The sequence below is a fragment of the Aulonocara sp. 'chitande type north' Nkhata Bay genome, linkage group LG17 (genome assembly GCF_057382095.1).
Source record: "Aulonocara sp. 'chitande type north' Nkhata Bay isolate Kocher_YH1m ecotype deep benthic linkage group LG17, A_spYH_male_GT1.1, whole genome shotgun sequence".
Classification (NCBI taxonomy): Eukaryota; Metazoa; Chordata; class Actinopteri; order Cichliformes; family Cichlidae; genus Aulonocara; species Aulonocara sp. 'chitande type north' Nkhata Bay.
In genome coordinates this window covers 8,244,025-8,267,573 of record NC_141360.1, presented here as the reverse complement: position 1 = coordinate 8,267,573, position 23,549 = coordinate 8,244,025, and the positions used below count along the sequence as shown (strand labels likewise).

Sequence of the window (23,549 nt, the reverse complement as noted above, 5' to 3'; positions counted from 1 at the left end):
TTACTGATTATATATTTGGGTCAATGCGCAGTTCAACAGGTGTACCTAAGAAAATGGTCGATGAATGTACCGATATGATATATACATCTTAAAGTAATAATAGTGTCAGATCCACATCAGACATATCCAATATCCCATAAGTGTTTTTCTCTTTGTGCTTTTATTGCTTTGCTTGTGTAATTTGTGGCTGCAGTTCCGCAATTTAAACATTTTTTTTTCTTCAAACCACTGACATTCTTTTGTGTAATACTTCATACCAGCTATTACCTGTTCTTTTACTGCAGCCCAATTCAAGTGGCATTTGATAGCTTGAAGTAATTTGTGTTCTTTTATGGGAAGCAGTCACTGCTTCAGCTGTTATAGATCAATCAAAATAATGAGGCTTATTCTCAGGGAAAGATAAAGGCTTGGCGCATGATGAGCTCTGGGATTTGGGTTTTTCTCCAGAACATTGCAAGTGCGGTAATCTGTTACTGGCCCTGTATATCCGCACCTTTTTAATAAATCTTTTTTACTGTCTCTTACTGCCAATCTGAAGTGATAAAGGAGCCAGAAAGGAAATGCTTGTCTTTTCAAATTTAGATGAGGGCAGTAGGAGTTCAGGCCATCTTTGGTTTGATTGCTAATGAAACTCACACAGCTGTAGTTATTGGCGTAAAACAGATGTTTGGTAATTGGATGTATTTGTACCGTGACAATACCCCCTTGCCCCAACGACTTTTTCACAGAACTGGAAGGTCAGCCTAGGATCCAACGTATCTGTTATTTACTAGGAATAGAGGCTGTCTTCAACACCATTTCCTGTTTCATTGACAGCTGTTTTGTTAGATGTATGTTGCAGAGATATTTCTTAAAGTCTACTAGCTGTTTGGTTCTACTTGCTTTGGGATCTTCATAATGCCTCGAGGGACCCCTCATTGCTTTATATTTCTCTATGAAAACAGAGATTGACAGACCACGTGACTTTCACGCGTTGCATTTTAGGTACGAGTGGCAGCAAATTCAAAACACTGCATCAAGCGCTAGCATTTCCAGCACCATGTTTACATTTTATTTGCCCCAAAAACGGTTGTGTACAAAACGAAGGAGAACACGGCAGGTCCGTACAAAGACAGACTTGACGAAAGACAAAAAAAGTACGAGGTAAAAATCAAAGGAGTGAAAGGGTTAGATAGGGCTGCTCAATTAATCGAATTTTAATCACGATTACGATCTGGGCTTTCAACGATCATTAAAAATGACTGAGCTGATTATTAGCCCCTCCCTCGTACTTTACTCTCGCGCTGCTCCGTGTGGCAAATCGAGCGCACCTCTCTGCATTTCGAACACGTGTCACAACAATTAAGAGCAGCGGTCCCCAACCTTTTTTGCGCCACGGACCGGTTTATGCCCGACAATATTTTCATTGACCGGCCTTTAAGGTGCCGCAGATAAATACGACAAAATAAAACTAGTACCGGTACCGAAAACATTATTACTAACACACGTGAAAAGACCAAGGAAAACCGAGTAAACGATAAAAACGATAACAAAATAACGCTGAAAACCGATAAAAACCCTGAAAACTATACATTTCACACCTGAGCCTCAACTCTCACGGCCCGGTACCAAACGACTCGCGGACCGGTACCGGTCCGAGGCCCGGGGGTTGGGGACCACTGATTAAGGGGACCCGAGGGAAGCGGAAGCTCGGAAAGCTAAGCAGAAGTTATTTGGAGAGGAGAGTGACTGCCGCTGGTTGAAAAGAGGTAAAAAACAAACAAAACAAAAAAAAACTTAAGTGGTGTGGGAACATTATGGGTTCGCGGAGTCAGACGTGGATCAAGTAGACATAGTGTGTAAACTCTGCTACAGTGTCGTAGCTGCACCACAGAGCAACACTGCAAAGTTCACTAAACATAGATGTTTACATTTTTCATTTATTTTTTATATTGCAAACATTTGCACTGTTATCAGTATTTGCACACTATTTTATGACAATCTTTAAAGCCATTATTCAATACATTGTTATTGTTAAATAAATATCGTCAAATAATCGAGATCTCAATTTCAGTGAAAATAATCGTGATTATCATTTTTGCCATAATCGAGCAGCCCTAGGGTTAGACCCATACGAGCATACAGAGTGGACTAAAGATGTTACCGTGCTGCACAGCTTTCATCACGCACATATTTATAACTATATGGTCCCAAGTGTGAGTGCATACACTCACAAAATGTTTAGTATCTTCAGATCCCTGCAACAAGCTCAGGTCCAGTTTACTTTGGTGATTTGGACTATTCCATTTTACAGCTGTTGTTAAATTTTTTTTTTCTTTACCTCCTGTACAGGCCAACGCAATTTATTTGTCTTTTCAGGTTGTAGTATTACACAACATTTTCAGATCCAATAGAAATAAAAATAAGTGTTTCGTAATTCATTCAATTTATTGTCTTTATTTATAACTGGCATTATTGTTTTATTCTATTATAGAATCTTACAAGAAAAAGGCAAAATTGTATTCCATTGTGCTTTATTAGCTGCTTTGGTGAAAACCAAGTCAACTGTGCAAAAAAAAAAAAAACCCATATCAAAACAACATACTGGAAAACAGTTATTCATCACTTGATTGCTTCAATACAACACTTGGGCACATATATGCAGGACTTTTCGTGGCTGTTTTGATCTCGCTCTCTCTCTTAACCGATCAAATCTGGCTGTGGTAGCAGCTTTAAACTCGGTATGACCCAGGTTGATAGAGGGGCCCAGTCTGAATCGCATTCCAGCATTTTGTAGGCTGGTTTTCCTACAAAACACAAACATTAGCCCGCAAAGCCACAGTGAACAAAGCAGCATAGCGCAACGAATTCAAATCAATATAAGACTTATTTGTAACCTACATCAACAATTATGTTATGATAAATTATGTAATGACTACAACAGAAGACTTACATTTGTGGAAATGCTTGGAGCGGACTAACATGTGAGCTGGAGTGTGCTGGAACGTTATATTTGGTCTTCGAATGACTGCAATCCAGGCCATCCGTCAGTTCTTTGTTACTTCGGAAACATGGTTGGAACAATTTCTCTTCCACGACAGAATCAGATAAAAACCGTTACGCGTCGGCTTCCCGTGGCTATCATGCGACGAGCTTTTGCAGTTAATAATACAACAGCTTCTTGCCATTCTTTGTGTTTCTTTTTATCGCTGTGTGACTGTTTTCTTGTGAAAGCCTGCGTGCGCTAGTACCACTTGCCACTCGTACCTACAATCCTTTGCGGTTTTGACGTCACATTTTCGATCTCTATATGAGATGAGATTCTAATAAGCAGTATTTGGTATGACAGTCTTTAACGAGCATGTCTGTGAAGGTTCGTAATCCACTGTGAACGACCATCTTTGAACAGAGGCGGTGGCTTACGACTCCAACTGTCTGCCATCTATAATCCAGTTTTGAGATCCCTTCCCAGAGGCCTTAATGCCCACTCACATCCTGGGCTATATGACCTCAGTAAATCACGTGGCAGGGTGGGGCTAGGTGGGTTCACCCGATAGCTTGGCTGATTGTGACCCACACCTCATTTCACACCTTGGGTCATGTGATTAGGTAGAGGATCAATAGGAGGTCCATGACCCTCTTGGGGACACTCCCATAGGGTTTAAAATCTGGAACTGTCCACCAATTGCTCTTAGAACTAAAGAAGCTTCTTGGATGAAACGTCTTCAAGAAAACTTTAAAAAGTCCAGATGCTTTTCTTTCCAAGCTCCTTAAACTATGATGACCTGTATGACTGAGAACCTTCACAGACGTATGACAATCTTTAATATTCAACATAGTCTGAATTCTCTTAGACAGGCTTTCTCATAGTTTCTTCATGATTAGTTCTCCAGGCTTTTTGAAGGACAAAGCTCTGTCAGTGCGCCCCAGGGTGGCTGTGGCTACAATGTAGCTTGCCATCACCAGTGTGTGAATGTGGGTGTGAATGGGTGAATGACTGGATGTGTAACGTGCTTTGGGGTCCTTAGGGGCTAGTAAAGCGCTATACAAATACAGGCCATTTTGGATGTTCTCTGTTCTCTTTTCAAGATGAGCCACTTCAATATTTGTTGAGGTCTTGGCTTGGGGAAGGCCAGTCCATGACAGATTGTGATTTTCTATCCAGGTATGATTTTACTGCATTGCCAAATGTGTTGGGGATCATTGTCATGCAGAAAAAAAATGAAGCCATTGACAATTGGATGCTCTCCAGATGGCATTGCATAGTTGTTAAAAATATTTTTCTATGTTTATAATTCCATCAGTTTAGACAAGATACTCAAACCATGCCAGGGCATCTGCCGTTTACAGATGGCTGTAACTCTCACTGTTGTACCCCTCCTCCCTTTGCCCTCTTCTATACATAATTACAATTTGAACCAAAAATGTCAAATTTGGATTCATCCTCCCCATGAGACCTGAGTAGATGGACCAACTGAAGGACCAGATGTGTCTTTCAGGTCCTCTGTCAGGCCCTTGTTGGATTTTTTTCATATTTCTCCAGGACAGTTTATCATAGCTTTTTTTAGTCCTGCCACTACTTCGTTTGTTTTCCACTTTCCTCAGTGTACGATGTGCCAAGTTTTCATCTAAGTGTTATTTGGGAATCACCTTGTTGGTGCAAAAATATTATTTTTATTCCTGCTTTGCTGTGTTTTCTTTGGCATTTTTTTTAATTACACTGCAAAATGGGAACAAATCATTAGGTTTTATCATTAGGTGGCAGACCACTAGTAACAAAATGACTAAATGGAAAAAAAGGGCTAGCTTCTTGGAACCAAAATATAAAGAAATGAGGAATGGTTTAACACTTTTCCACAGTACTGTAGAACTAATGGGAATTATCAGGATACTAGAAAATACTGGCTCCCAATCTTGTTCATACAGATGTCACTCACAGGTTAGGGTCAGGTGTGTGCTTTGGAACTCGTTTGTTTATCTTGACTTCTTTCAGCTGTGTGGTTTTGGTTATTTAACCATTTTAACTACAGCTTATCATTTCATTCGTTCATCCATTCATTCATACTTTTTTGACAGCTATTCATTTCATGGCATGTAGTGAATCTTTTGTATGGTTTATACATTATGTTTCGGTACCAGTTTAACATAAATGTTTACCTATTGTATATTTATTGTATTTTGCCAACCATTACCCACACTTATTAGTTGACAGTTTCAGCTGTTGGTATAGATTTGGCATATATTCCCATCTCCCATCCTTCATGTATCCTGGCTGCAGAAGTACCACGGGAGAACTTGTACCCCTGCTTGGGAGTCACTGCTGTACAGGGTTGTTCTACTGATGGGGCTGCAAAGACTATTTTGTCTTTACATTTTGTATTCTAAATTGTAAATGTATTGAAAAAGACCACATATAATTTTTGCTACTTGTGCTTAAAATGGCAATAAATTAATGATATAGTTATTGCTGATTGACACGATTAATTTAACTTTACAATGAAACTATATCATCTTTATTTTTCTGTTCTTCAGTCTAAGAAACTGGCCTCTAATGCCAGGAAGATGAACATCACCCTGAGATTCCTCCCCATCACCTTCTCTAAGAGCAGAGAAAACTCCACCTTCTTCCTTACAAAGTAAGCATACACCTGCTCAAATGCAGAAAATATCATTATTGTTAATGTTATATTTTGAATTCTGTTGGATGGAGTTAAATGTCAGTGTATTTTGGAATATATCTAAGGTAAGTTAGTAACTTTCTTCATTTTGTAAAGTAAGGCCCTGTCATTATCTTGACCATAATAAAGGATGTACAGGATGAAGATTTTCCCACACACATCCTATACAGGGTCCAGAGAAAATAAAACTTGCTGACACACAAACAAATGTGATATTAATAGGTAACATAAGTGTTTAGAGTTCTTTCAGGGGAATACCATGAAAAGCCTTACAAAGACATTCAGGCACTGTTGAACATACTGTCTAAGACAGCACTTTAGTGTTTTCTGGTAAAGCCCTGCTTAATCTGCTGCAAAATGAGCTTCTGATTAGTGCTGTTTTACTTTACCACAGGATGGCACTCTCGTGAAGTGTTTTATCTAGACTTGGCTTTTCACACGCTTATCTCATGGCAGTCTTGTGCATGGTGATGAATCCTGAATCTCTAACCATGTGTATGAAAGATTCATTCCCCACGAGAGTCTTTAAATCGTTAATAAAGGAGTTTATAATATACTAAATGGGACATGAGCTGAGATGATTACCATGATGTTAGAGCTTGCCAGACACATGCCAGCTTGTTGCAGAGAATCAGTGGCATCATAGTCCATGCTGGTGGACACCTTGCAGTTAATTTTTTCCATTCTTGCCCAGCTTCTATTGCATGACACGGCTCAACTCGACTCAGTAATTTACATAGTACCCATTCCTGTTTAGGGGCATGGTAGGATGGTTTTAAATCCTTGTAAAGGCTGAAGGAACTGAGGAAAAAAAGACTGCTAAAAGGAAAAAACTGGAAGGTTTGAGTAATTTCATGTCCCATGTTGCACATCCTATGTTGCACATATGTCGCTTCTTTCTGGCCTGTCAGCAGCCTGCAGTGTTTACATGTTGCCTTTTAGTTCTGGCTTACATGGTTTAGAATCTCGACTGAAGCAGTACCTCTTTTGCCAGGTACGATGTGCTTTGCACAGTGGAAAACCAAAACCAAATGGCATGCAGGGAGACTTTCAGAAAAGTCTCAGCTTATTTAATATTGCAGACTTGCAGTTATTTAGACACGAAGGTTTTATTGTTTTCTTTAGAAATAGCGTGTATTTAGTTTTTTGTTTTTTTTTATTTTGGTCAAATTTGTTCAAATGCGCTGGTTGTCTTGTCATTTTTGGCAGCTATTCTAACTCCCTGGACAACCTTGTGCCACTCATTTTGCAATTTCTTTGAGGTTTGGCCCTGGCTCTCTAATCCCACAGTGGAAGAATAAAGAAGTGGAAGAGGGGGGGAAATTGTTATTGAACTGCACATTAAAGTTTTACGAGTCTTGAAATGCCCAGGGACAACATTAGGTGCCAATCAGGATTGCCACTAAAAGAAACCTTTGTCATTCCCTCCAGCTGGTTTTATGTTGTTACTTTCCCTTTCACCACCCTCTTTTCCATCTGTAAAGTCGACTGCTCTGTCATGTCTGTGTCTGGTGTTCTGCAGGTGCTGATTTAAGTGAGCACATCACATCAGCTTTGTCAGGTTCTTGTGGCAGACTCCAGCTTCAAACTCTGTGTGTTCAGTTCAACAGTTGTCAGATGTTTTAGGGTTTTTTTTGTTTGCACAAATTTTTATCTGAAGGATACAGATATGATATATTTTCATCGTCCTGTTAGCCTAGCATCAGTAGAGGAATCACCAGCCAACTGTCTCACTAGATTTTTCAACTAACCGCAACACTGCACCATTTACAGGCTACCAAATAGACACAAGGGTTGGGGTAAAGGTATATAATAAATAAATGGCAAAGGGCTGAGAGAGAATTTGTTTCAGAATGTACCAAGTACATAATATAAAAAGCAGATGTGTGAACAGTGTGAGTGCAGCTGGTTAGCGACATATTCATGCTACGCACTCACAGTGCCAGAGAAGGATCATTACTGGCATACAGCTGACTGGAGGGTTTTCATGCCTGGTGGTGGTGTGTGTACGTGTGAGTGTACATGTATATGCGGTGAGCTTGGGAGCACGTGTCTTTTTGATTACATGTTTGTATGCAAAATAATGGCTGTGCAGCTACTTTCTTTCCACCTCTTACCCAATGACTAATTTAAAAAACAAGGCAAGAACAGTAAAGAAAAAACTTGAGGCTGCCTCTCACTCCGGTCCTTAGAGGATAGTAGCTGGCATTTGGCAGAACATTGGGTGTAGTTGTATTAGGATAGAATTATGTGTTCTACAGTCTCAGCCTGGCAGGTCAGAGAATTTTCCTCACAGATGACTTGAGTGGACTGGACAACACATTGCAGAAGCAGTTATTGCATGTAATAACTGAAAATATTTCTATAATAACTTGGGATGATTAGTAATATGAGCTGCAGCAGTTTTCATGCCCTGTGTATTACTTTCCCATATATTGGGTTGGGAGAATCAGCCTTAATTAACCCAGCTTTCTGGGTGAGAGTGGTCCTATATTTGCTCCCAGTTATTGACAGGTGTTGAACAGTGAAATCCAAAATGAAGTGTTTCTTATTGACAGTAGAAGATAACATAATAGCTTTGTAGACGAAAGCAGTGGTATCCCATATGTGCTGTAGGCTCAGTTAATGTACTATAAAGGTATTTTGAATGCTTGGCATATCTTGTGTTGTTTAATTTTTTTAAATTGCGTTAAAGAAAGTCCATTCAAATTACTTAGCATTTTTATCTTCACCAAGGAGGTTGATTTTGGCAGCTCATGTGTCTGTAAACACGATAGCTCGAAAAGTTTAGAATGAATTCTAATAACATATAGAAAGTATAGTATAAATATTTCAATTCTGTGTCACATTTGACCTCTGACCTCCTCCTTCAAGGTCCATAGATTGATCTGAAGGTCAAAGTGATAACAGTGCTATATAGAGCTTTAAAACTTCCTCTTCCTGACTGCCATTGTTTGTACTGACAACATAGGGGCATGTGGAGAATGGAGGGGATCCAAATATGACTGCTTCAAGGTCAAATAACATCAAACTTAAATGTCATATTCTCTGATCTCACTTTAACATTTAGGGTCTGCCTTTTCTTTCAAGTTGACCCCAAAATGTGTTATGCCTAGGGCTGCTCGACTATGGCAAAAATGATAATCACGATTATTTTCACTGCAATTGAGATTTTTATTATTTATTTAACAATAACAATGTTTTGAATAATGACTTTAAAGATTGTCAAAAATAATATAAAATAGTGTGCAAATACTGATAACGGTGCAAATTTTTGCAATATAAGCAATAAATGAAAAATGTAAACCTCTATGTTTAGTGAACTTTGCAGTGTTGCTCTGTGGTGCAGCTATGACACTGTAGCAAAGTTTACACACTATTGATCCACGTCTGACTCCGCGAACCCATAATGTTTCCACACCACTGAAGTTTTTTTTACCTCTCTTTTCAACCAACGGCAGTCACTCTCCTCTCCAAATAACTTCTGCTTAGCTTTCCGAGCTTCCCTCGGGTCCTCTTAATTGTTGTAACAAGTGTTCGAATCGATTTGCCACACGGAGCAACACGAGAGTAAAGTACGAGGGAGGTGCTAATAATCGGCTCAGTCATTTTTAATGATCGTTGAAAGCCCAGATTGTAATTTAGATTAAAATTCGATTAATTGAGCAGCCCTAGTTATGCCTTTTAAAGAAAGTGTTGTCAAGAAAAAAGCGAAGGAACCGGCTGGTTATTATTATTATTTTTTTTAATAGATTATATAGTAATCAATATCCACGCTCTTCTCTATGAACTACTCCTACAAAATAAAAGCCTGCACTTTGTGCTTGTTTTTATTGCATTACAATTTTTGTTATGGTTTATATGAAAAGAACAAAGAAAACAAATGTATAAAAAAAATAATGCTATTCTCTTAAAAGAAAATGATTCCCAGAAAGTGAGCTGTTTTGGCTGAGGTTTGCACTCTGGGTGCTTCTTGTCTGTTACTGCTTTTTGTACAACCAGTCCTTCGTCTTTCCTTCGTCTGTGACTCATCTCTTTGCAATAGGTCACTCAACTGAATGGGTTGTATTCTGGTTATAATCATATATAAATAAAAAGTTGCCAAGTGCCTATGTTATTTTGCAGTTAAGTCACTGTCTTGCAGCAATTACATCATTGCACACTTGCTTAAGTTTTGGTCATGCCATGGTCTCCAACCACTGTTTTCCTCAGTGTGGCTGTAGCATGATTGGAAGTTAAATTGATGGTTATAAAGTTATCTCTGGGAATGTAAAACAGCAACAACATAATACTAAGTGTTATTCTACTGATGATTTGACAAGGTCCATAGACAGATCCACAGCTGTAATTTGATGGCAAAAAGAAAAGACAACCAGAAAATGAAGGCACACAAGAAGGAGATATGAGCAGCTGGTGACGTGCTATGCAACGTAAACGAAATGCTCGACTGAGCTGGAGCACTTGCTGGGTTAACTTCATATGACAGGAAGTGGAAATTACAGATTTTATTTTAAAATTTAAATGTTATTATGTGACAATAGTGTGCAGGCTCCTGAGGAGTTATAAGCTTAACTTTAGATATTGTTAAGATAGTTTTAAGCAGCTCTGGTATTCCTCCACCCAACATTTCCAAGGGAAACATCCCTGCTGTTGCAGAGCTAGTAAGATGAAAGTGCACCAAAGTACAGACTGTTTTTGTTCTGGGTGGGTTAATTATGCTGCTGTCTGGGAGGTGAAGGACATGAGGGTGAGGGTCACAGTAGTCAGTTGTCTGGAACAGCAATACTTTGAAAGGTTATATGACTTAAATCTAATTATAAACCAAGTCCAGTGTAACTGACCTATCAATGATAACCTGAGTTACTGTGGACAAAGAATGATTGGCCCGATATGCCAGGGTTTGTTTGCAGTGCTATACTCTTTGTGATCAGTTAAGTCAGGTGGCTCGATGGTGTATCGTATTTAAAAACTCCCTGGCATTTTTATTTAATTAAAATGGAAAAAACTAAACCTGTTATAAATAAAATATATAATAGTTCATAAAAAAAAATCTAGTCCTCTTTAGATTGAAGAGGCTTTCTCCCAACAAGCCATACCTGTTTTTATTGTTTTTGATGTAGCACTTGGGTGTTCTGGAATTTCTCTGAGCATTGTATAGTCTGACCTTGGGGTGAATTTGCACCTGGTAGGATTTACTGTGATGAATGTTTCACACGTAATACTTCTCACTGTACAACGGTGGACTTTATGACCTCTCTCAGATTGATGGGCAGCAACAATTTATTCTTTAAGATCATTGATGGCATTGTATGAACTAGGGCTGCCACAAACGATTATTTTGATAGTCGAATAGTCACCGATTATTTTTGCGATTAGTCGACTAATCAGATCATCATCCATTGGACGTAAAACGTACAGCTTATTGCACCAGCAGCATCTGCTCTTATATAACTATCATTGGCTTACAGCTTTAAGTGTTTAAGGTATGTGCAAACTAAAAATAAAGACAAGATGATAGTTTATTAAATTTTAATGAAGTTTGCAGATTGTTTCGGTGAAGTTTAATAAACTCAGCCGTCTGCTCCTTGCCATCTAAAATATAACAGGACACCAGAGTATATTCTCGAGCATCTCACACTTCTGATAATCAGTTGTCTGCCTGACGTTTATTCAGCTGTGTAAAAACTATAACTTTAATTTCAGCCAAACCGATTTACTCAGGAACAAATAAAATACTGAAAAAAGCCAAACAATAACATTTTTAAGTTATCTAAGTGACTTATATATCATGTTTAACCTGAGTAGCAAAAGACAGCAGTGGGTTTGAAAACGATCTGCCGGGAGTCCGGTGTTCTCACCGGCTCTAGTGAGCCTGTAACCCCAGTTAGCTAACGACGTAACAGACGTCTCCGAAAACGTCGGAGCGCTTTTGAAAATATGTGGTGTCTTGATAAACTGAGCAGATTTTTGAAGTTTATACAGCTACATTCTCATCTGAAAATATGTTAAACGTTTATTTTGTGACCCAGAAAGAATAATAAGAGTAACATTAAAACTAACTAGCTACCGCCATTGTTGGAAACTGAGCTTCTTCTTCTTCGGAGTTTAACGGCAGCTGGTATCCTTGTACATGCAGTGCTGCCATCTTCTGTTTCAGTCCGTTATTACACTAAATCCTACTACTTATTCCTGCGTCTTTTGGGATCTTACAAAGCTTCAAACGACGCGTCTACTATTAAATTAGTCGTCGACGATTTTGATAGTCGACGTAATCGTGACTAGTCGACGTAATCGTGGCAGCCCTAGTATGAACACACACCTGAATGCTCACGAGCAGCAAACTGCTTTTTATATAGGTGCTCACACTTGCTGATGATCGGTTACTCAAGTCCATTTGATTAAAATGCACCTGGATGCTGGTTATCCTCTTAATTCTTATGGAAGCAGTAAGGGTGTACTTAGTTTTTCATGCAGTACTTCTGCATTTCGACTTTTTAAATTAATTAATGACATAGTGTTATATGTCACAATTTGTATTTCATCTGAGGTTGTATTTCTGTAATTTAAGACCTGACATTGTTTCTAGATTCTGATACAAAAAAACGAGCTTGAAGTGACTGTACTTTCTTTTTACATTGACTGTAACTGTCAGGCAGCAAAAATACTTTTTTTTCTTGCTATGCGGGTGGATGTTCGTCTAATGATGTGACATCACGTGTAAACTATGAATAGTGGAGGTAGTTTTTTATCCCTCAGAGGTAGGGCTGGGCCATATTATACCGTTCACGGTAATACCGGTATAATGTTAGGCAACGATAGGAAAATGAAATATCGCGATAGAATGGGAGTAAAACGCGCATGCGCAGTGCCTTTGTTTTCATACGCACATGGCCGATTGTTGAGTGAAACAGATGAACCAGAATTGGTTTGTAAAAATGGTGCAACTTCCGTGATGTGGAACTGGTTTGGTGTTTGTCCATCAGATACACAACAAAGCACATTTTTTTGCAGAACATGCAAGCGGCCGTTGTTATTGTCATATTTGTCGGACTAAGACGCTCTTAAATCTGGGAGTAATCTGGGTCCTAAACTCCGTATACTTCAGGTCAAACAACACTGCAGCATCACTTAGAGTTAAAAACTGTCTAAATTCTTTCATCTTTAATAAAACGATCAGCATTGCTGCTTTACCAGGTGTAACTATAAAGTTTAACTTCCAGGCATCCATGAAAACAAAATTTATTACATTTAATGGAGTTAGAAGTTAGCAGGAAGCTAGCGGAAGTTAGCTCGCTAGTTTCGCTAGTTACCTAAGCATGATATTGCATGTTCTGACTGAGAGATTTCTGAAAAAAATCAAACGTACAGCTCTGCTATCACTTCCAACATAAATGAAGACGGGAAACTAAACAGCAGTGACGTTTGTAGGGTTACTGAAGTTGGGCTAGCTGGTATATAATGATGTGCTACGTGATCGCTAGCGACACAGCTATGTTAGCATAACATAAACAGTGAAGCTGGAGGACGAACACTAACACTTTTCCACTTATAAAAGTTAACGTGAAGGTTCTTCATGGTTAGAGACAAATGCAATCGCATGGCAGGATGCTGTAAACGGACCAAACTTCAGTCAGGAGAACAACTGAGATAATCCATCCACAATACGAGGTTAGTCATTAATATACTGCAGCAACATGGGAATAGAGCAGCTGCCAGAGAATTCAACATTAATGAATCAATGGTACAGAAGTGGAGGAAGCAAGAAGAATGAGTTTAATAAAGTTTGATTTATCTGACTGCTTTGTTTCGCTTAATGTGCCTTATAATCCCGTGCACCTTATGGTCCGAAAAATGCGTACTGCACACTGCAGTTTAATGTTGCAAAGCACCTCTTTTTAACTTCAGTGGATATTATACATGGTTATGCTCAGGATATGTCAGCCCATTTCTACTGGAAATGCCTTTTGGTTAAACTTTCAGCAAGGAATTTGCATTTGCACTGTTACATTTTTATAAAGCTTTAATGTACACAAAAACCAGCTTCTTGTTTAAGTGAAAATAAATGGAAGGTTGTCTTTTTGCGCTAGTAATGTTGTGGAGTTGTATTTTGTCTCGCATCAATTATATCGTCGGTTATATCGTTATTGCAAATTTTCAAATATATATCGTGATAAATATTTTTGGCCATATCGCCCTGCTCTACTCAGAGGTCTAATTTACAATTGGTGGTATCCCTAACCCTATACTTGGGGAATGGCAAAACAGTCTCTTTATTTTTGTGTTTTTGGAAAAAAAAAAAGTCCCAGTTTGAAGAATAATTTTCTTTGTTCCCGATTGCCAGCACTAAAAAACAAAATATACATATTATGATTGCCTAGGGTTAAATTTACTCTCTGGTTAGTAATGCCGTCGATGACTTGGCTCTCAGCGGGATAAAGCATTTGTTTGCCGTGCACAGTGGAAAATATCACCGATCCCTTGCTGTGAAGGTGCAGTGGAAATTCACATGCAGAACATGTCGCAGCTGAAGTTTGCCACACTGAGAGTATGGAAAAGGGCTGTAATTTTAGTAACTCTATTAGACCAATTAATGCAATTTTGAAAATGCCGTAATGTGGCAGTGATATTCATCGCAGGTTAGCAGAAACCAAAGTGATGTGTGAGCCGTTGCATGTGATGAATGAGTACACAAATGGATTAAAGCAGGATTTCATGGCAGGGGACGACTATTCATCACTTCACTCTCATTTGCATTACCACTTGTGCTTTCCAAGTTCAAGTGAAACAATCAGCAGCAGCTTTAGTCTGTGTTTTTTTTTTTTAGACTCCAAACGACAGCTTTTTGGCTGGCTTGGCTTGATACAGAGCAGAATCTGTGCCTGCCGCCATCCGAGGCAAACCTTACATCAGAATGGCAAGCTGCATCACTGTTACAAACACTGTCATCACAGTTGGCCGCATATCCGAGGGCCACACATCAGTCTCTTGACTAGGGGCAAAATTCCAAAATGCAAATTGACCAGAAACTCGATTGTGCTATAGATGCAGGTGACATGAAAAACTTGCATTTGGGTAAAATGTTGGAATTGGGTAAAAAGCTTTACATGCGTTCACTCGTTATTCACATAGTTTTGTACTTTGCCAGAAGAACTCGGTTATTATTGCGATGATTCCTGTTTATAAATGAAACTATTAACAAACACACACGCACACACACTGTGTAAGGTTTTGAGCCACCTGCCATTTTGTTATATTGTGATTCCAAAGACCTTCTTGTAATTGTAGTCTTGAACAATATGTCACCAGACTGTCTGAAGTTCTTTAAAAATGTTTCATTTTTCAGTTCAATCCTTGTACCTGACCATTTTCATGCAATGCACGTTTGTTTGTTAGACCATGCAACACTGACGTCATTAAAAAACAACAAAAATAAATAAATAAAAAGGGCACCTATCTCGAGAGATAAGCCAGCGTTGTCTATATATAACAGACAACTGGATAAAGATTTAGCTTTAAATTGTTTTATTGGGCATTTCTTACTAGCAGCCTATTGCAACACTAACAGCATGATTCACATTTTGTCCTTTGTGTCAGATTTAAGATTAACATAAGCCAAAGTCGCACTCAAAGTCTGGCCTGTACGTGTTAACATATTTGTGTTCATGACTTTTCGGGAAGGTTAGTCCTGTGCAGGGTGTCAAACAGCTAGAGTGTAAGAGACTCGAATAAGAACACTTGTGATGCGGCTGCATGTAATCTTTCTTTTCTTTGCCTTCTTTCCATCAGCCGCTCTGTCGCTCCACCCTTTGAGGTTGCGGACACAACTATCGCTTTGAATTCTGACTTTAGTTTTTGTATCTTAATAGACAGTCCCCACAATCCTGTCATCTAATTTTACTAGCACCCACTTGCCACTCAGATCCTGGCATCTGCCTCTGACCATCAGAAACACAGCACACATGGTTTCACGTGTAGTGACATTTTTGTTGGATCGGTCCAGTCCTTAATCCAGCCAGATGGATTTCTGCTGCGACTGCCAGACCACCAGTCAGGGTTTCTGCTCACTGCTGTGGATAGCACACACAACACCAATCACTTACTAAACCAACAGTGTGTACTCTGGTTAATGAATTTATCCATCTCCCCCGATCATGCTTTCATTCGTAGTGTCCTCCACACATCAGGACAATTGCTCAGACTCTGTATAAAGCAGTAGCCAAACCTCAAATAGCAAAGGTTCAGTATGCTTAAAACATACTAGTTTGTACAACATAAACTGTTGAAAAGTAAGCTTGCAGTCATAGGGACTATTATAGTTATGTGAAACGGGACCTTTCTTTTCAAACCTCACCAGTTAATGCATAAAGTGGACCTGATTATTGGATTGTCTGTTTCGTTCATTATGCTGCTTAGCGGGTTTTCATATAAAAACAAGTTTAAAAAGAAATTGAAAGATAAAAACACAGGATCAAACGAACCCCAGAGTGATTATAAGGCCACACATTATTATATACACACCACACACTAGGGGTGGGTGATAGAAACGATATACGATAGAAACGATATAAATTTGGCCAACGATGGAGATTTTGACTCTATCGCGATAGTGCATGTTGATGATGTCACCAAGCTGCGCATCGCAGCGGCTACAACCATTATCATCTGCAAATTATGGAGGTCGACAGTCATAGCAAAGAGATGAAGCACTTTTGAAATATGGGGAAAGCCAAAAACTGCGCTTCCTCCTCTTCCGTAACATTGATTCATTAATGTTGAATTCTCTCGCAGCTGTTCTATTCCCATGTTGTTGCAGTATATTAATAACTAACTTCGTATTGTGGATGAATAATCTCAGTTGTTCTCCTGACTGAAGTTTGGCCCGTGCATAGCATCCTGCTATGCGATTGCATTTGTCCCTGACCACCAGAATCCCTCACGTTAACTTTTATCGAGTGGAAAAAAGTTGGCGTTCATCCTTCAGCTTCACTGTGCTAATGTTATGTTAACATAGCTGTGTTGCTAGCAATCACGTAGCACAACATTATATACCAGGTAGTCCAACTTCAGTAACCCTGCAAACGCCACTGCTGTTTAGTTTTCTGTCTTCATTTATGTTGGAAGTGGTAGCAGAGCTGTACGTTTTAATTAGTTTCAAAAATCTCTGTCAGAACATGGTATGAAATGTTTAGGTGTAAACTAGCGAGCTAACTTCCTGTTAACTTCTAACTCTGTTAAATTTAATAAATTCTGTTTTCGTGGAAGCCTGGATGTTAAACTTAATTGTTACACCTGGTAAAGCAGCAACGCTGATAATTTTATTAAAGATGAAAGAATTTAGACCGTTTTTAACTCTGTGTTCGTTTGACTTTGGGACCTGAAATGGACGGAGTTTTGGACCCAGATTACTCTGCGAAGCTCCTCACTACGGCAGCCGTAATGCTCTGACAATCCATCAAGCAGTGTAGCTTACCAAAGTAGTACTAAAACATTTTTTTAACGGATTTCTGCACGCCCAAATCAGTTCGAGGTCAGTAAGCACAACCAGAATTCATACGCACACTCTGAATTTTTGAGAAAATTAAAGGATTTTAGATGTGCCTTATAGTGTGGAAAATACGCTATACAGAAGAAAAGAATATATCGCGATATATATCGTTACCGCACATGCTTTAAATTATATCGCGAAATGGATTTTAGGCCATATCGCCCAGCCCTTCCACACACATTATGTATTTATGGTATTCTTCAAGGCAAAGATTCAATTCGGTGATTAGTTGGAGTGACTGTCTGTTCACAAATATTAATGTGAGCAAAGGAAAAAAAATCGTCCAATTATTTGCTCGCCTAAATCTGCTATTGTGCTGCAATATCAGTCTTTGCTACTCAGACTGTTGAATATCATATCAGGGTTTTTTTTTTTTTTTTAAAAGACACTTTTTGCCAAGACGGTGAGTTTTCAGAGTGAGAATAAAGTAAGTTGAATCTGAATTGTGAGTTTGCTGTTTTACTCCCAGATTAGATCATAGGCTTTGTTGGATCTTGTTAAAACTCAGTCTTGTTCCAGTGCTATCAGTAAAAACTGTTAAAGGTCTAGGTAGCGTGATCGATTTTGACTTTTATATGCAGCTCTTTCCAGTTTTTGTTTTTTGTGTGTGTGATTAATAATGATGGCACCTTTCACAGGTATGCATTTTGGCCTGGCCTGACCCAATTGCCTGCATATTTGGGCAAGCCTCTTTTCCATTGAAAGACATGATTTCCATTTGCCATAATGACAGAGTAATGGCATCACACCTGGTGCTCCACCCTCATTTGCTTACACATGGAAACACACAGACACTTGTGCAAGTCAGTCTGACGCACTAAACAAGAAACTTGGCCCAAACTAAGCAAACACATAAATTTCTTTGAAAAATTGGGTGGATTTCTTAGATGCCTTCCAAAGTAGGAAATCACCGCCCAGTCCATTGTCTTCCTGTCTGCTGGGGCCTTCACTTTGCCCCACACCTTACAACCAAGTGAAAATTCAACCTTTTACTCAGTGTTGTGCGCACATACACTGAACAAAAATATAAACGCAACACCTTTGTTACTGCTCCCATTCCCCATGGGATGGACGTAGAGACCTAAAATTCAATCCAGATACACAATATAACCATCCCTCCCAAACAGTGGTCACAAATCAGTCCAAATGTGTGGTAGTGGGCACATCTGCTATATTGAGATAATCCATCCCACCTCACAGGTGTGCCACATCAGGATGCTGATCTGACATCATGAGTAGTGCACAGGTGTACCTCAGACTGCCCACAACAAAAGGCCACCCTGGAATGTGCAGTTTTGTCTCACAGCAAAATGCCACAGATGCCACAAGCAATGAGGGAGCGTGCAATTGGCATGCTGACAGCAGGAATGTCAACCAGATCTGTCGCCCGTGCATTGAATGTTCATTTCTCAACCATAAGCCGTCTCCACAGGCGTTTCAGAGAATATGGCAGCACATCCAACCGGCCTCACAACCGCAGACCTCGTGTAACCACACCAGCCCAGGACCTCCACATCCAGCAGGTTCACCTCCAAGATCGTCTGAGACCAGCCACCCAGACAGCTGCTGGAACAATTGGTTTGCACAACCAAACAATTTCTGCACAAACTGTCAGAAACCATCTCAGGGACGCTCAACTGCATGCCCGTCGTCCTCATCGGGGTCTTGACCTGACTCCAGCTCGTCGCCGTAACAGACTTGTGTGGGCAAATGCTCACATTCGATGGCGTCTGGCACGTTGGAGAGGTGTGCGCTTCACGGATGAATCATGGTTCACATTGTTCAGGGCAGATGGCAGCTGAGAATGTCCCAGTTCTTGCATGGCCAGCATACTCACCGGACATGTCACCCATTGAGCATGTTCGGGATGTGCTTGACCGGCGTATACGACAGCGTGTACCAGTTCCCACGAATATCCAACAACCTCGCACAGCCATTGAAGTGGAGTGGACCAACATTCCACAGGCCACAATTGACAATCTGATAGACTCCATGCGACGATGTGTTGCACTGCATGAGGCAAATGGTGGTCACACCAGATACTGACCGGTTCTGGGTCCCCAGACCCCCAATAGCGCAAAAAACTGCACATTCCAGGGTGGCCTTTTGTTGTGGGCAGTCTGAGGTACACCTGTGCACTACTCATGATGTCAGATCAGCATCCTGATGTGGCACACCTGTGAGGTGGGATGGATTATCTCAATATAGCAGATGTGCCCACTACCACACATTTGGACTGATTTGTGACCACTGTTTGGGAGGGATGGTTATATTGTGTATCTGGATTGAATTTTAGGTCTCTACGTCCATCCCATGGGGAATGGGAGCAAAAACAAAAGTGTTCCGTTTATATTTTTGTTCAGTGTATAAATACACACATTTGGTCTTTTTGTTTTTTTTCCTTATCCTGTTTCTGTTTGCATTGGGGAGAAAAAAGCCATCTATGGTATAATGCTACCATGTGGACCCGACAACAGAACACTGCCTGGATTTTTAGTTAGCAGGACGTGTCAGTGGTTTGGACATTTATCCAAATATACAGTTTATTTACTAATTTACTAATTTATTTATTTGACCAGAACTTTGTTGTTAGGCTAGTTGCATTGTTACTATTTAAGTATGGTCAAAGAAAATGTAGTGAACTTGTATTTTCCTCATTCCTACCTCTGAAAATACAAATTTAAACTGCTGATTTATTCTGTGTTCTGGGTTTAACTGACAGACTAGCTAAAGTTCCGCTTTACTTTCATTTAAATATTTATCCTGTTCACAGGACATAATTTCATTTACCTATGGAGAGTTTAGTCCACAATCACAATATTCTCCTGTTTTATCTGTCACTCACCTATGTGTCTTCAGCAAGTGAACTGCTCAGCTGTGAACCCATTGTGAGCTCAAGCTCTCATATTTGGACACTTTGTTCCCAGTAGAGTGCAGATGATGCCTTATTCATTCTATTTTGTACAAAGGTGGCAAAAGTACAGACATTCTGTACTTGAGTAGAAGTACAGATACTACTGTTAAAAAAAATACTCCAGTAAAAGTTGAAGTACTCTATCAACTTCTTTAATTAATAATGTAATGGCTCAGTCGATTTTCTTAGTGTACAGGCTGGTGATCATCTGGGCTGCTGCTGAGGTTTACTGCTTTTTGTGGATGTACACAATGAATTCAACCAGATATCAGCAGATGTTTCATAAGTTTTTCTGGATGACTTCCATCGTCTACACTGACAGTACACTGTTATGCTGGCTTTTTTCTAGATGGTTTAATCTCTCTGGCTTGGCTTTAAAATTGAGCTTTCGTTGTTCTGAAATTGAGTGGACAATCTGGCCAAAAGGTCATAACATGACAGTATGCAGTAAGATGGCCTTTATTTATCCCTGAGCCGTGATAAGCTTTGTAGATAACCCTCTCTTAAACCACTGTCAATAGCTCCTGTCATCACTGCCATCCAAGAGCAACCCCTAAGCCCAGCAGTTTGGTGATTAAAACTGTTAATGTGCCTACCTCTATGGCTCAAATTAACCTAACATATAAAATCCTACAATATTGAAAATATAGCTAGTTACAAATAACAATAACAAACAATACAAATAAGGGCGATGGGAGCCCCAGCAAAAAGAAACAATAACAGGAATAAGACTACAAACCGTCAGATTCTGGCTTCTCCCCTAAGCTAATATCAGTAGGCTAAAGTATTAGAGTTACTTGTATAGGGCTGCTAGTAACTCCCACCTCAACTTGTTATTAATAAACAGAAACTGTAAAACCAGCAGAGGGATGATGCTGTTGGTGATGGAGATGAGGGAGTAAATAAGAAGGATCAAGACACCACTTACCAACCTCCATGCTGTAGCTTCACTGGCTTTATACGGTTGCGAGTGAGCCTTCTGCAGCCACTCAGGTAGGAATACATCAGAGGAAAGAGCAGGTTGATGAGAATGGCAGACAATAGGAGGTTGATGCACGTGCTGGTGCACTGATGGTGCTCGTAACAAAAACAAACCTCCATGATGTGCTCCAAGTCAATCTTGGTGAGTAGCAAAGCCCTAATAACAAGGTCTCCTTTGCTCTCCTTACATTTATGCTTTGGGACTTTTTGAGGGTAATGTTTCATCTTCATTTTTAAGATCTGTTAAGGCTTTAGTCCTCTGCTTTGCTGTAGAAGTGTTTGATGATTCAGCTCCACCCTACTCATGGCAAACTCTGTGGTCTTGGTTAACACAAGTCCTTGTAGTTAGGTTTAGCACTCACTATTCTGTGGCATGACTCTGGAGAGAACAGCATGCTGCTGCTTGTGCCATTAGGTTTTATTCTAGTCCTTTCTTCCTCTGCAGCATTATATTTATTTTATGATGATCACTTGGTGTATGATCTGCTATAGTTTGACGAAATAGCTATGTGGAATATTAAGTGTTGTGAATCCACCAAAAGATTCTGTAAGAGATTACTAAGGAATAGATCATCATACATCATGTTATTCTTATCTCCCAAACGGTTTGATGTATTAGGTTTTGTTGGCTTTATCTAACGGCAGTAGTAGAATACTGCAGCTGCTTAGGGAATGATTGTTTGGTTGTAGAGCACACCCAGCAACCCAGAAAACCCGACCACATTTCACAGTTACTGCCCAAAGCATTACCCCAGAAGAAGTGATTATTATGCGATATTGGCCAGCTGGTGTCCTAGTATTGAGTGTATATGTCACGGTTTCCATGGTGACTGTTTTTTTTTTTCTTCTTCTTCTTTTTGGTTTTTTCATTTGCACGCAGTCACACAGATGGACAGGATCTTGGAAGCAGCCAGATGTATTGTCTTGGACAGATTAGAGCCGTGTCCATGTTGTGCTCTGAAATTAAACAAGGGCATTTGTGTTTGACTGTGAATTGAGTACAGTGAGAATAACAATAACCTTATATGAAAACACTGTTTTTGATGAGCTGCAAATAAAAATGTGCATTTCTGTCTCTTCTAGAGAAAAACTGTTTCTGTGGCACCTGAAGCTCATATTTCCTCAGAGCAGTTCAGAGTTCACTCAGAGGAGGTGAGTAATCAAGTAATAATTACATTTCTTCAATAGTGTATCACAAAAGTTTCTTCTAAATCTTTAGCGTTTAAGTGTGCCCTGAAACCAAAGTGTGTTGATATTGAATTGAAGTTGGGACCATTATTGATCCTTTATTTTCTCTTGCATTTGCCTCTCTATTAACGATGCCTATTTTTGTTGCAGGGTGTCTGACAAACAAACCTTGAAGCAGATCTTGACTTCTTATATTCACCCTACAGAGTCGGACCCTGTCACACGTCAGAAGTGAGCTTTCCCCCCTCACATTTGAAAACAGAACATGTGTTTTTTTTTTTTTTTGGTTCAGTTTGTTTTTAGAAGCTGAGATATTTATTTGAAAAATGATGTAAAAGCTCTAAACGTTGCTTCAAGAAACTGAGTCTGTAAAAGGAAACTACTTCTAAGTGAAGGTTGAGACACTAACAGATCCACACAGAAATGTGTCTGTAATTAAAGTTTCATCATTAGAACAGGAAAACCAACATGTTCATGTGTACATATTGTGTACACATTTAAAACTGTAGGATAATTAAATTCAGTTTTATTTATATAGCAACAACAATCACACCTTACAGCCAAGGGTTGTTTACCTTACAACAAGGTAAAGACCCCACAATAATATAGAGAAATCCACAGCAATCAGACCCTTTGAGCAAGCACTTGGTGCCAGTGGGAAGGAAAAACTGTTTTAACAGGAACAAACGTCTAGCAGAGCCAGGCTTGGGGAGGGGGGGGCAGCCATCTGTCACAACCAGTTTGGAATAATGGGGGAGAAAGACAGGACAAATACACGCTGTGCAGGAGAGCCAGAGATGAATAACGTAGAGAGGGTGTCTATCTCCCAAAGCCAAACTGGGAGCTGGTTCCACAGAAGAGGTGCATGAAGGCTGCAGGCTGTGCCTCTTCTGTTCTACTTTTAAATACCCACAAGTTCAGGACCTTGTATGTGAGGAGAAGGATTTTAAATTTGATTCTGGATTTAATGGGGAGCAATTAAGAGAAGCCAGTGTGGGAGAAATATGCTCTCTCTGTCTGGACCCTGTCAGTACTCCCTGTCAGTTGTCAAGGGACAACTTTGACAGTACTGAATTACAATGGCCCGGCCTAGTAGACAATTATTCGAGTAATCTAGTTCCCGTGAGCTGTTAGTACCTTTCCTTGCTTTGGAATGTGCTCCTAGATAAAACTTTGTCCTTGCTTTGTGGCAGTGTGGACAAGCAGCAACTGTGCATTGATTCATTTGGGAAGAGTACTAGTGACTTGCCGTCAAAGTGAAAAC

General features: G+C 39.7%; 1 protein-coding gene across 2 annotated transcripts in view; it reads left to right on the top strand.

The window, feature by feature from the left end:
* znhit6 (zinc finger HIT-type containing 6) overlaps window positions 1–23,549 on the top strand; it is a 47,805-nt gene that overhangs the window by 7,084 nt on the left and 17,172 nt on the right. For both annotated transcript variants that reach the window (XM_086269700.1, XM_086269702.1), the window contains exons 5-7: window positions 5,512–5,615; window positions 22,181–22,249; window positions 22,436–22,516. In XM_086269700.1, the coding sequence (XP_086125826.1) occupies window positions 5,512–5,615; window positions 22,181–22,249; window positions 22,436–22,516 (254 nt within the window). The remainder of the gene's footprint in view (window positions 1–5,511; window positions 5,616–22,180; window positions 22,250–22,435; window positions 22,517–23,549) is intronic.